At 40.9% G+C, this 14,863-nt stretch overlaps 1 protein-coding gene across 3 annotated transcripts in view; it reads left to right on the forward strand.

The window, feature by feature from the left end:
* PPP3CC (protein phosphatase 3 catalytic subunit gamma) overlaps positions 1-14,863 on the forward strand; it is a 67,393-nt gene that overhangs the window by 2,883 nt on the left and 49,647 nt on the right. For all 3 annotated transcript variants that reach the window (XM_023764317.1, XM_023764319.1, XM_023764318.1), the window contains exon 3: positions 13,085-13,196. In XM_023764317.1, the coding sequence (XP_023620085.1) occupies positions 13,085-13,196 (112 nt within the window). The remainder of the gene's footprint in view (positions 1-13,084; positions 13,197-14,863) is intronic.

Here is a 14,863-nt window from a genome sequence, read left to right on the forward strand (position 1 = left end):
ATACTTTATAAGGCTTTAGTCCTTTTTTGTATTCTGGAAAGCATATATAAAAACCCACTGTGATTTTTATTTTCTACTTGAGGTGTGGAGCTAAAATTCATGACTTGGGGGTGGGGGTCCCTCAGCCTGGCCTGTGCCCTCTCACAGTCCGGGAGCCCCGTGATCAATCGCCCCAAAGAGGTAGCCCTGCCCACCCTACTGCTCCATGATGGATCACCCCTGCAGAGGGAGGCCCCGCCCACCTGCCACAGTGCCACCACGGGGTAGCCTGGGCCTGATTGATCAATCATCCCGCCAGCTGGTGGCCTCGGCCTCCCTCTGCAGGGCGATCATGGGGCAATGGCTGGGCCCCCAACCAATCACATCACACCCGCCTTGGCTGGCATGGCACCAGTGGGTGTCATAGTGTGGCCATCCGGAAGGTTGTCTGGACAGTCGTTCTGCTGTTTGGTCATTCTGTTGATTTGCATATTACACTTTTATTATTATAGATAATATATTTAGAATATTTTATTACATATTTTTGCTTTTTTAAAAAGAATTTTAAAAATATTTTTATTGCTTTCAGAGAGGAAGAGAGAGGGAGAGAGAGAAACATCAATGATGAGAATCACCGATTGGCTGCCTCCTGCATGACCCCCACTGGGAATTGAGCCCGCAACCTTGACATGTGCCCTTGACCAGAATCGAACCTAGGACCCTGCAGTCTGAAGGCCGACACTCTATCCACTGAGCCAAACAGGCTAGGGCTTGTTACATATTGTTTTCCTCACTCATCAACAAATGTTTCTTAAGTACCAACTTTATTTACTTATTTATGTTTTAATCTTTATTCTTGAATATATTATAGATATCCCCCCCCTTTTTCCCTCCTTGCTCCCCACCACCTGGTTCCTGCCCTGCCCCAGGCCTTCACCACCCTATCTATTGTCTGTGTTCATGGGCAATGCATATATGCCTATAAGTTATTTGGTTAATCTTTTCCTGTACCCTCTTCCCTCTGTGATTTTGAGTGTCAACTTTATGGCAGGCTCTAAGGATAAAACAATAAGATTCATACTGTCTGTAGGAGCTGACAGTATAATAGAAAATATATACTTATGGATAGATCTTTCAGTATAATATAAAAGTATGTATTTAATTGTCAGCAGTATTCTTTTAAAAAATATTTTTATTGATTTCAGAGAAGAGAGAGGGAAAGAGAGATAGAAACATCAATGATGAGAATCATTGATTGGCTGCCTTCTGCACACCCCCTATTAGTGATGGAGCCCAAAACCTAGCCATGTGCCCTAACGGGGAATGGAACCATGACCTCCAGTTTCATAGGTCAACCTCAACCACTGAGCCACCAGCTGAGCAGGGCAGCAGTATTCTTCATGTTGGGACCTTATATAATGTCTGAAATACAGTAGACACTCAATTTTACCATTCCTCTATTGTTGGATAATTAGGTTTGTAGCAGGTCCTGCTTATTGCCTGCCTTTTTCTTTTCCTTACTGTCAGAATTCCTATTTTGTTCAGATAAATGAAATGGGGAGTTCAGGGAGAACCTTTGATTTCAGGAAGGGAAGGCCCTTATCCCAGTGCCAGGGAACGAATTCATGTTGGTTTGAACTAGTCACAACAGTCCATTCCCTGTTACCAGTGGATTGGTCTAGGGGTAATCCTGTTTTGCTCAGTAATATATAAAGGAAACTCTGCAGGGTGTTTGCTTTGTTTAGTTTTTTGTTGTTTTTTTTTGGGGGGGGGTTGTTGTTGGTGGTGGTGGTGTGTGTATGTGTGTGTGTTTATTTTGAAACATTTTCTTTCCAGATGAAAAGATTCTTGTAAGGTAAATGCTTTGGATCCCTCATTCCAGTATGTCATTTCAAATGTGTACTTAGCAGCTATTTTGTGACTGTGAGGAGATGCTATGACTATGGAGGAAAAGCAGACCTGCTGTGAATCACAGATCAAAGAGGTAGAGAGGGCATGGTTTCTTGGTGATGATGTTGAGCTGGTACACTAACCTGGGACATCCCACCTCCAGACTTCTTGTTTCATGAGATATTTAAAAGTCTTTATGGATCAAGCAATAGTTAATTGGCTATTATATCACTTGTACTGTAAGTGACACAAGGTTTTTCTGATTATTTCTGTTCTACACACTGCTGTAGTTAACATCTTTTTTAATACATCTTTGATGGTATTTCTGATACTTCCTTAAATCAGATCCTTATAAATGAAACTAGAGGCCTCGTGCATGAAATCATGCGTGGGTAGGGTCCCTAGGCCTAGCCTGTGATCAGGCCATCTTCTGCCCACTCGCCAGTCCCCAGTCCTGCCCCGCTGCCGCCCACCCCAGTTCCCCGTGATTCCCTGTTCGCCATCCAGCAATCGTAGCCTGTGGGCTGCGGGGGAAGGAGGGGGGGGAACGAGAGGTGGTCAATGCACCTTATGGCAACTGGTCGAGTGGTTGTTATAGTTGTTACGTCACTGGGCTTTTATTATATAGGACTAGATGCCTGTTGCACGAAGAGATTCATGCAATAGGCCTTCCTTTCCCTTGGCTGCTGGCACCAGTTTTCCTCTGGCACCCGGGACCCAGGCCTTTGCTCTGGCTGGGCTTTGGCCAGAGCCCCACCCCGCCCCCCCGCCAGCTGTCAGGCTTCACGGCTCCGCTGATCCCGGGGCCGTGAGGCCTCACTGCTCGGCCGGCTTCTGGTATGTTTGGCTTCGCTCCACCGCTTGGAGCCTGCGTATGCAAATTAACCGCCATCTTTGTTGGCGGTTAATTTGTATATTGCCCTGATTAGCCAATGGGAAGCGTAGCGAAGGTACAGTCAATTACCCTTTTTGTCTTTTATTAGATAGGATAACTGGATGAAAGAATGTGAGCATTTTTAAGACTTTTGATACATATTGCCAAATTGTTTTCAGAGATCCACTTTATTTTTCTCTTTCCATGCTTAACAATTTTTCTTTCCTTGAGCCTATATGAGAGAATCATGGCATGATGATTTTTCTCATGCCCAGAGCAAGCATTGATCTTTCCTGTAGCAATGTGGGCTTTGATTAGGACACCAGGAACTTATCCAAATGTCACTGATAGGACAGAATAGTGAAGTCTCACTATTTCTGAGCCCTTTCTTGTTCCTTCTTCATTTGTACCTATTATAATGTATTTTCTCTGTGGTAGGGAAGCTAAATTTTCATTTCCTCTAATTAATTTTGCAATAAAAGAAAGGATTAAGAGGAACACTATCAGCATAGGATATACTAAATGCACAGGAGCCCCCCAAGAGAAAATGATATCAGATGTCCAAATGATGTAAATGTGATCAGATGACCAACTGATGAACAGTTGTTGACGTACAGAAATGATTCTTGAAGTGTAGTAAAAATTCTGTTCACATAGAAATAAAGAAGTAATTGAGTGTCTGAACACATCTGGTAATCATGACCTTGTTATTGAATTGTACAAGATAATTATACAATTGCATCCTGATGTATAATTTAAGGAAATAAAACTTGAGATTGGAGGCGAGAAGTATGTTAGTAGTGTGGGTATGAATTATGCTTTTATATATCTCATTACTTCAAAAAGATGAGTTGGTTTTTTCAGGATTCAGAAATAGGGACCCAAATAAATCAAAAGATATGTAATGTTCTTGGTTGGGGAAGGTAAGTATAAAAGGGAAAAAGTGCTTTCTAAGTTTTTATATGGATTTAATATAAATTTTCCTTGGACTATTGCATGCAAGTTTTGTCAAAAACAGAAGTCAACCAAAAAAGAAAAAAACCATCTAAATATATTTATACTAGAGACGCAGTGCATGATATTCGTGCATGGGTAGGGTCCCTAGCGGCTGCCCGCTGCCAGCCGAGGCCTTCCATCCTTCAGCCCCCTGGTGGTCAGCACATGTCATAGCGATCAAACTCCCAGTCAGTTGAACTCCCGAGGGGACACTGTGCATATTAGGCTTTTATATATATACGAGAGGCCCAGTGCACAAAAATTTGTGTACTCTGGGGGGTCTTTCAGCCCAGCCTGTGCCCTCTTGCAGTCTGGGACCCCTTGGGGGATGTCCACCTGCTGGCTTAGGCTCGCTCCCCAGGGGAGCGGGCCTAAGCTGGCAATCAGACATCCCTCTGGCAGCCCGGGAGCCCTCGGGGGATGTCCACTTGCCAGGCCTAAGCTGCAGTCGGACATCCTTAGCGCTGCTGAGGTGGGAGAGGCTCCCGCCACCACCGCTGTACTGGTAGCTGTCAGCCTGGCTTGTGGCTGAGCAGAGCTCCCCCTGTGGGAGCGCACTGACCACCAGGGGGAAGCTCCTGCATTGAGCGTCTGCCACCTGGTGGTCAGTGTGTTTCATAGTGACCAGTCATTCCTAGTTGTTCTGCTGTTAGGGTCAATTTGCATATTACCCTTTTATTATATAGGATAGAGGCCTGGTGCACGGGTGGGGGCCGGCTGGTTTTCCCTGAAGGGTGTCCTGGATCAGGTTGGGGGTTCCGCTGGGGTGCCTGGCCAGCCTGGGTGAGGGGCTGAGGGCCGTTTTCAGGCTGGCCACACCCCCTTCAGGTGGGGGGTCTCCACTAGGGTGCCTGGCCAGCCTTGGTGAGGGGCTGATGGCTGTTTGCATGTTGGCCAAGCCCCCAGCGGGGACCCTCACCCCATGGGGGTGTGGCCAGCCTGGGTGAGGGGCTGATGGCCGTTTTCAGGCTGGCCATGCTCCCTGGCGACCCAAGCTCCCAGCCTCTCCTTTTTTTTTTTTCCTGGGATTTATTTATCTTCTATAATTGAAACTTTGTAGCCTTGAGCAGAGATCAGGGCTGGCCAGGGCAGGCGGGAAGCTTGGCTTCCTCCATCACTGGGGCAACCCAAGCCTCCTGCTTGCTCCAGCTCTGTGGCTGCCGCCATCTTAGTTGGGTTAGTTTGCATACTCGCTCATGATTGGCTTGTGGGCGTGGCTTGTGGGCATGGCTTGAGTGTAGCGGAGGAATGGTTAATTTGCATGTTTCTCTTTTATTATATAGGACTAGTAGCCCAGTGCACGAAATTTGTGCACTGGGGTGGGGGGGGGAAAGGGGTCCCTCAGTCTGGCCTTCACCCTCTCCAATCTGAGACCCCTCAGGGAATGTCCAACTACCTGTTTGTGCCCACACTTTTAACAGATAACAGCTCCATTGTTGTTTCTTTCTTATGCTTAAAACCATTGGAATTAGTAGGTATTCAAAGTGTGTATACATTTTGGGGGGACACCCTGTATATCTCTAGTCAGCGGTGAAAGAAACCAACAGCAGATTTGGAACCCCCAGACAGGGAACCTCGCTCACTCCCCACATGTCTCCCCACTTCACTTTCCACCTTCGTGGGCAGCAGGAGAATCAACGTTTTCTCTCATTAATTCGGAAAAGCACGTCCTGTCACCCGCTGCCCGGCAGGAGTGAGCTAGGCCCCAAGCAAGCAAGGCTCAGTCAGGGCAGCCTTCGCTCATGGGTGCTGGCACCCAAAGTGCACATTCCTCCTCTACAGTCGCCCCAACTATCCCACTGTTTCACTGAGAGGACGGAATTCCTCTCCGCCTCTGGGTTCTTGATCTTGAACGCTGACCGAAGGCACCTCAGCGAGGGCTGCCCGTGCCCACCAGGTGTGTCTATCTGCACCTGCTCCTGCCTCAGCACCTGCATTAACCCCCCAGAGGTGATCTCGTAGCTGCACTGGCCTCCATGGAAACAGGGCATCACCACTCCGCCCTCTCACTGTCATCTCACAGGCGCCCACCCTCAGCAGCCAGAACACCCAGACACTCTCCAAAGGACGTGAGTGCATCAGAGGGGATGTGTGCACATCCTGTGGGGGTGTTAGGCATGCTGGGTTGATGGAAGTGCAGTGGAGAAGCGGCGGGAACTTGTGCACGCCTTGGTTTGCAACTGTTGCAGGCATGGGAGGGTGACAGTGTGCTGGGGGATGTTGGCACGCCAGTGGGGGGATGTGCACACCAGAGACCTTTGGCTTTGCAGATCCGCAAACCCCCGTGGTGCGGCCAGCAGGATGTCAGTCTGGCCTGCCACAGTGGCTGTTCCTGCGATCCTGCACCTTCTGGGCCAGGAGGCGGATCTTGTGCAGCCACTCCTGGGCGCTGATGGCCTGCAGGCACTACTTCAGCTCAGCCTGCAGGCTCCGCTTGGCGCGCTCACAGCTGTCACCACCGCCATGTGGGGAGTACAGGCCGCCCTCCGCCGGCCTGCCTCCCCTGTCCAGAGGCAGTTAATTTGCATATCCTGCTGATTAGCCAATGGGAAGGGTGTCGGGGTTATGGTCAATTTGCATGTTTCTCTTTTATTAGATAGGATAGGTGTCTCTCTCTATTTAAGTTTTATAAGGTTTATTTTGCAATGTCTGTCTCAGATAAAATGTATATATATTTTGATTCCAAAATTCCATTTTTGAGAAATCATACTTCAGGTGCACTCATAATCATGTACAATGACATATGAATTAATATTTTATCACAATAACTGAGAGGTTCTACTGGCATTTAATAAGCAGGGTCCAGGTATATAAAACATCCTGCACTATTTGGGAAAAGTTTGCTTTCCAAAAAAGTAGTATCCATGTAGAATTAAAGCCTTAAATTCTGAGAATATGGTGAAGAGCAAGCAAAGCAAAGTCTTTTACTGTGTTTTTATAATGAGAGTGACATCATAGCTTTGTGTAGTGTCTATCAAAATCAGATCAGGGGGACAGGAGTAGCTCATTTAGATAGAGATCAGGGAAAGCCTATCTGAGAAGGTAGTGTTTGAACAGGAATTTGTCTGACTTGAGGGAATGAGCCATGCAAAGAAGGTGGGGTAGAAAGTACATTCTAGGGCAGTGATGGCGAACCTTTTGAGCTCGGTGTGTCAGCATTTTGAAAAACCCTAACTTAACTCTGGTGCCGTGTCACATATAGAAATTTTTTGATATTTGCAACCATAGTAAAACAAAGACTTATATTTTTGATATTTATTTTATATATTTAAATGCCATTTAACAAAGAAAAATCAACCAAAAAAATGAGTTCACGTGTCACCTCTGACACTCATGTCATAGATTCACCATCACTGTTCTAGGCAGAGGACAGACGTGTAAATGTTCAGAGGCAGGAGCAAGCTTAAGCCAGTTCACAAGTAGTAACAAGGGTGCTGTGGCTGGACAGAATAATGACCATGGGGAAGATATAGGCCATGTATGAGCGAGAGGCAGGACTTAGGTCATGTCAGGCCTTGCCAGCCATAGCATGGAGTTTGGGTTTTATTCTGAATGTGATAGGATGCCATTAGAGAAATTTTTCTTTTGATCAGGGGAGTGATATTTATGTTTTAAAACAATTTCTCTGTTTGCTATGTCATATGAATTGACTATAAGAGCCCATAAGTGGGTGTAGAAAGACCATTAAGAATGGGCAAAAGATATTGGTGACTTAAATTAGGCATTTGAGAAGCATTTGGATTAAGAATTTTGAAATCTTTTCTTCTTGGGAGGTGGGAAATTTTCTATTGAATTAATCAAGCTCCTAAGGTCATGGCACATTTATTACTCATCTTTGCAAAGTCTCTCCCTGGTTTTTGTCTTTTTCCTTCTCTGTGACTTGTATTTTTCTTACTCTCTCTCCCTCGCACACATGTTTCTGTTGTATTTGGTATATGCCTCAGAATACGTATAATACATTAATTTTTTAAAAATATATTTTATTGATTTTTTACAGAGAGGAAGGGAGAGAGATAGAGAGTTAGAAACATCGATGAGAGAGAAACACCGATCAGCTGCCTCCTGCACACTCCTTACTGGGGATGTGCCCTCAACCCAGGTACATGCCCTTGACCGGAATCGAACCTGGGACCCTTCAGTCCACAGACCGACGCTCTATCCACTGAGCCAAACCGGTTTTGGCTTTTACATTAGTTTTTTTAACATACAAGTCTTTTATGGATGAAATGTTTTAATTTTACATAAATGTGGCTCTCAGAATTTAACCTGTGTCATAAATATCTGGAGGACTTGTTAAAAAGCAGTTTGCTGGAACCCACTCCAGAATTTCTCGTTCATTAGATCTGGGGTAGAGCCTAAGAATCTCTAACAAGGTCCCCACATCGTGATGATGCACCACACTTTGAGATGAATGTGACCACACTGAGAACCATAGCTGGAGCTCTGTTTCTGTTTTGTTTTTCACTTACTATGTTTTAAAGATCTATCCAGGTTGCTGTATATCTCAACTTCATTGCTTTCTGCCTGCTGTATCGTATTCCATTATACATAGCTGTGACATTTTTGTTCTCAATTCTTAATGGTGGACACCTACGTTGCTTCCAGTTTCTTTCTATAATGAACACTGCTTATGATATAAATCCCCTTATGGTCTCATGTTTTAGTTTTTCTATGGTTTATGAACAAGAGTGGGATAGCTAGGGGAAAGGGTATATAGCTTTATACTTGAACTAACTATTGCCAGAGCACTCATCAGAATAGCTATACGAGCCTATGCTCCTGCCGATAGCATCTAAGAGTTCATATTTCCTCACATCCCTTTTTCAAGAATTTGGTTTTATCTCATTTTCTAACATTAACCAAAATGATGGGTATAAAGTAGGATCTTATCATTATTTCAAATAATATTTTTCTAGTGAAATTGAACATCTCATATTTTAACCATCCCACTCTTACAGTCACTATTAAGAGTTTCTTTTAAGACCTTTCAGAGGTAGGGTAAGCATATCTAAGCATATTTACATAATTGATTTTTAAGAAATAAGTGCTTATCACTGTACACTTCCCATTAAGTGCTGTTTTATCTGAGTCCCACTGATTTTGACATGTATTGTTTTTATTATCATTCAGTGTTTTACATTTTAAGAATTCTTTGTAGCTCTAAGACAATGAAGGTGTAGTATGTATTTTTGTTTCCAGTCATGCAGGATTTTTTGAAGTTGGTATCTTATGATTCTAATGTAATTAGATTAGAGAACATGATATGAATAATATGCATTCTTTGGAATTTATTGAGACTCCCTTTGTGATGGAGAACATGGTAGATTTTTATGGCTATCCCATATGTTCTTGAAAAGAATGCATTCTCTATTTGTTGAACTGTTCTTTATAACTTTGATTCTTTTTGTCTGCTTGGACTATGAGTTACTTTTGGGTTTCTGTCAAAATCTCCAAATACAGTTATTGATTTATCTGTTTCTCACCATAGTCCTATCAATTGTTGCTTGTGTTATGAGGTTGTGTGTGAAATATGTATATTTCATGGTTAGTATATACTATAAATCTTCATTATTCATGAATTCTGTATTTGTGTATATACCTCCTTGCTAAAATTTACTTGTAATCCCAAAATCAATACACATAATACTTTTTGAGGTCCTAGGCCCTCTCAGCAGGAGCTAGGAAATATATACACATACATTCATATTTTTATTTATTTCGTTATCTTAAAAAGTGTGAGTCCATATGATACCTCTGATTCCAATCCATCACAAGGTTCATTTTAGTCTTCCCTCTTTCCTGGCTCTCAATATAGTCATTTATCTACTCGATTCCAGTGTACCCATAAAATGGGTACATAGCAGCCAACTCATACTGTGAAAAACTAACTAAAGTTACAGTATTTGTATATATTTCTTTGTGTCTTTAGCCTTGTGGTATGCAATCAACATGCTGTTTTCCAAAGTTACTTTAATTAGTTCCCTCTTCCTCCTCCTCCCTCCTCTTCTTTGTTGCTTTGTTATTCACTTATAATGCAGTTAAGTTCATTTGTTACTATTTATATTCCATTTTGGTTGATTCAGTTACTTATTTTGGGAGGCATATGTAAATCATTACAGGACTGGGGTTCTGGAGTTTAAAACTGTCCAGAAAGGTATGCTTTGAGAAGTGTCACTTCCTCCTGATCCTTCCTAACCTATTCCCAGTTCCCCTCCTTCCCACCCTTTTCCTCTATGCTCCCTGTAAGTAACCGATCTCGTTAGTTGTTGTTAATTTATTTCAGAGAGGAAGGGAGAAGGAGAAAGAGATAGAAACATCAATGATGAAAGAGAATCATTGATTGGCTGCCTCCTGTACGCCCCCTTACTGGGGATCAAGCCTGCAACCCGGGCATGTGCCCTTGACCGAAGTCGAACCCGGGACTCTTCAATCCGCAGGTCGACACTCTATCCACTGAGCCAAACCAGCTAGGGCCGATCTCTTTAGTTTTTGATTTATGCTTCCTGTATTTCTTATGCACATGTGTACTTCTTTTTTTTTTTTTTAATATATTTTATTGATTTTTTACAGAGAGGAAGGGAGAGAGATAGAGAGTTAGAAACATCGATGAGAGAGAAACATCGATCAGCTGCCTCCTGCACATCTCCCACTGGGGATATGCCCGCAACCAAGGTACATGCCCTTGACCGGAATCGAACCTGGGACCTTTCAGTCCGCAGGCCGACGCTCTATCCACTGAGCCAAACCGGTTTCAGCGACATGTGTACTTCTTATATCCCCTTCTTTATTACATTAACAGTAGCTTTTGTGCTTTTTTCACTCAACATTATATCTTGGAAATCACTCCAAATCAGTTTAAAGAGATCTTTCTCTCCCTAACTGGTTTGGCTCAGTGGATAGAGCGTCGGCCTGTGGACTAAAGGGTCCCAGGTTCGATTCCAGTCAAGGGCATGTGCCTTGGTTGCGGGCACATCCCCAGTGGGAGGTGTGCAGGAGGCAGCTGATGGATGTTTCTCTCTCATCGATGTTTCTGACTCTCTGTCCCTCTCTCTTCCTCTCTAAAAAATCAATTATATATATATATATATATATATCTTTCTCACTCTTTTTTTTAATAGCTTCATAGTACTTCATTGTGTGACTGTATCATAATCTGCTCAACTTCTCTCCTGTGTATGACTATTTACATTGTTTCCAGTATTTTGCTATTACAAACCATGCTGCAACCTTGTGAATATGTATTTTCTTATTGTTGGAGGTGTATTTTCAGAGTAGACTCCTAGAAGTTATCAAAAGTTAAGTTTTGTCAGTTTTTGCCAAATTGTTTTTTACCATGCAATTTTTAAAAAGTGGTCAAATTTACCCATCTTTCCCCCACCCCTTCAGATTTTTACTAGTTAGTTACAAAATTTTTCCCCACACTAAAGCTAAAGAAGAACTCACCCACAAATTTCTTCTAGAATTTGTATGGTTTCATTTTGATACAATTAAATCCCATTTCCATTAGTTATTTATTATATAAGACTAGAAGCCTGACGCACAAAAATTCGTGCAAGAGTAGGCCTTCCTTCCCCCGACTGCTGGCACTGGCTTCCCTCCGGCACCCAGGACCCGGGCTTCCCTCCTCCAGCCATCAGCAGGCACCTGGGATGGGGCTAGCTTCCCTCGGGCCACCCACAGGTACCCGGGACCCAGGCTGTCCCCCCCCCCCCCCCCCCGGGCTCAGGTTCGTCAGGAAGGACATCCAGAATGATGTCTGGAAAACATCTGGTCTAATTAGCATATTACCCTTTTATTATTATAGATAGGGATCTAATGCTTTTTTTGAAATGTGACCAATTATCCCAGAGACATTAAGTACATCATTATTTTAGTAATTTAGGATGCCACCCTTACTATACACCAAATTTATATGTACTCAGATTAATTTCTGGACTATTTTATTCCACTGGTATATTTTTATATATGCTAGTACCATTGCTTTAATTTTAGAAACATTATAGTCTGTTTTAATATTCAGTAAGGCTAGTCCCCCTCATAATTTCTCTTTCAGTGTTTTTTTTTCTAGGTGTTTCCTGACGGTTGTATGTTTTTTTCTTCATGTAAATTTTAGTATCAGCTAAAATTAAAACTTCATAGAATAGCTTGTTGATATTTTTATTGGAATTGCAATGATATTATAAGTTAAATGAGGAAGAACTGCAATCTTTTAATGTTGAATCATCCTATCCAAGAATAGGGAATGTCTCTTTGTTTATATCTACTTTGTGTCTCTTGGGAAGGTTTTAAATTTTTCCTGGTATGAGATTTATAAAGTTTTCTTGGTATGAAATTTGTACATAAATTTATTCCTATGTGTTTAATCTTCCTTACTGCTATTGTAAATGGAGTTTTCTCTACCATTGTGTTCTACTTATTTTGTGTATATGAAGGTTATTGACTTTATATGTTAATTTTATATTCTGCCCTGTTACTGATTTGTATTATTTGAGTTTTATCATTGATTTTTCTGGAGTTTTTCAAGTATATTATCATATTATGTTATCTGCAAATAGAGGTAGTTTTTTTTTTCTTTACCCATTTTTAAGCCCCTAATTGATTGCTTTTATCTAATTCCATTGACTAATACCTCTAAGTATAGTGTTGAATAATAGCGGAGATAGTGGTTATCTTTGCCTTGTTCCTGATTTTATTTATTTATTTTATTGTACCAGTGGTTGTTTATTTTATTTATTATTATTGTGGGGTTTTTTTGGTTGTTGTTAATCCTTACCTGAGAATATTTTTCCATTGATTTTTAGAGAAAGTGAAAGAGAAGGGGAGAGACACACAGAAACATTGATGGGAGAGAAACACATTGATTGGTTGCTTCCAGCACATGCCCAGAACCAGGTGGGGGATTGAGCCTGCAACCAAAGTACATGCTCTTGATGGGAATCGAATCTTTCAATTTCTCAGGACGAGGCTCTATCCACTGAGACAAACCAGCTAGGTCACCTTGTTCCTCATTTTAGTGGAAATGTCTCTAGTATTTCTCCATTAAATAAAATACAGGTTTTAGGAGTAAGTTATATATTATATATGTGTGGGTTGCTTTGTCACAGAGTTCTAGATACTTGTAAAGAACATGGAAACAGAAATTGAGAGATTTCTATGAAGGCTATTCTCTATGCTCTGTCAAATTCTAGGGCAATGGCATATTACATTCACAAGCTGAAGGTTTCATGTTTCAACTTGGGAATAGTAATAAGATATGCCATTACAAGTCATTTGAATTTATGTAAGTTATCTTTGTGCATTGTCATGGTCACAAATAAAAATTTTATGCTTGTATTTGTCTTGTAGTGTGTACTGTTTTTATGGAGTTTAAAGATTAATCATCCCAAAACACTGTTTCTGCTTCGGGGAAATCATGAATGCAGGCATCTTACCGAATATTTCACCTTCAAACAGGAATGTAAGTATAATCGCTTCTCCAGAACTTTTGTAGTTACCCTTTAGCTAGTCCTAAAATGAATCAGCTGTAAAGAAAAAAGAAGCTAATGGAGCTCAAGTGTTTCCTGTTTTGTTTTGTTTCCTGGTAAAAACCAAAATTCCACCTTTTAACACATTTATTTTGAAAATAACTTTTGGGTTTAGCCCCCTATTTTTATAAAGTATTACATTTGATATATTTGGAAAACATAGAAAAGTCCAAAAAAGATAAAAATTGTCCATAGTCATACCAATGAAAGATAATCACTACTCTCTCAATATTTAGGATGTAGTCTTCTATTCTTTTCTGTATATATAAAGACCTATCAAGAAATAGTTGAAAATATTTTAAAAATAAATTTTGCTCATATAGACTGTTTAATAAATTTCTCTTTTCACTTTATGTAATAGCATTTTTCCATATCATTAAATATTTTAATGTGACTTTAAAATGTTATTTTATTGTTTTTAAAGTATTTCATTTTATGAATGTATTATCATGTATTTAGCCAATTTAGTAACAACTATAGAACATGTAGGTTGTTTCCAACTATAAATAATATTATAATAATACTACTAGTATAAAAAAAGTTTCTTATTAAAGACAGAATTTTTTTTGAAAGTCAATAAACATTGCTAGCTGATTACAAACAAAAACCTCACCAATTTTTTTACCAGAATCTACTTACTCACAATTGGCTCTTAACTAACATTCAGTGTGATGGTGACTCTGTTGGGGAATGTTTGAGAAAACTTGCCCCAGGGCATTTGCACTTATTGTTTCTTGTTTCCCCCAGATACCTCTCTGCTTTTCAGACCTACACCCTTACTTCATTCATGACTTCTCTTCAGAGATTTTCTTCCCTGGTTGGTTTTCCTAAGTTTAACTCTCATCATTTTACTCTCACACACTGCTTTTTTTTTTTTTTCATCTACCAACAGCTGAAATTTTTATGTATTTTATATATAAATTTTATATGTTTTTTAACATATTTACTTGTTTATTGTCTTTATCTCTCACCGGAATTTAAGCTTCATGATGGCAGTGACATGCTGTGTTCACTGTTGTTTTCTGAGAAACAATATCTAATAACTCATAGGAGATGCTTACTAAATGTTGGTTGAATTAATTTGTTGAATAGAATGATCATTTATGATTTGTACCTTTAGGACAAAATCTCAGAAGATAATTACTAAGTCAGAGGGCATGAACATTTTATTTATTTTTTTATTTTGTTATTTGATTTTGTTATGTTTTGTTATTTTATTGATTGTTAATCCTCACCCGGGGACATTTTTCTTTTTTCTTTTTTAAATTAAATCTTTATTGTTCAGATTATTACAGTTGTTCCTCTTTTTTCCCCCATAGCTCCCCTCCACCCGGTTCCCACCCCACTCTCCGCCCTCACCCCCCCCCACTGTCCTCATCCATAGGTGCACAATTTTTGTCCAGTCTCTCCCCACATCCCCCACACCCCTTTCCCCCCCAAGAATAGTCAGTCCACTCCCTTTCTATGCCCCTGATTCTATTATAATCACCAGTTTATTCTGTTCATCAGATTATTTATTCACTTGATTTTTAGATTCACTTGTTGATAGATGTGTATTTGTTGCTCATAATTTGTATCTTTACCTTTTTCTTCTTCTTCC

The sequence above is a fragment of the Myotis lucifugus genome, unplaced genomic scaffold (genome assembly GCF_000147115.1).
Source record: "Myotis lucifugus unplaced genomic scaffold, Myoluc2.0 scaffold_328, whole genome shotgun sequence".
In the NCBI taxonomy this organism is placed as follows: Eukaryota; Metazoa; Chordata; class Mammalia; order Chiroptera; family Vespertilionidae; genus Myotis; species Myotis lucifugus.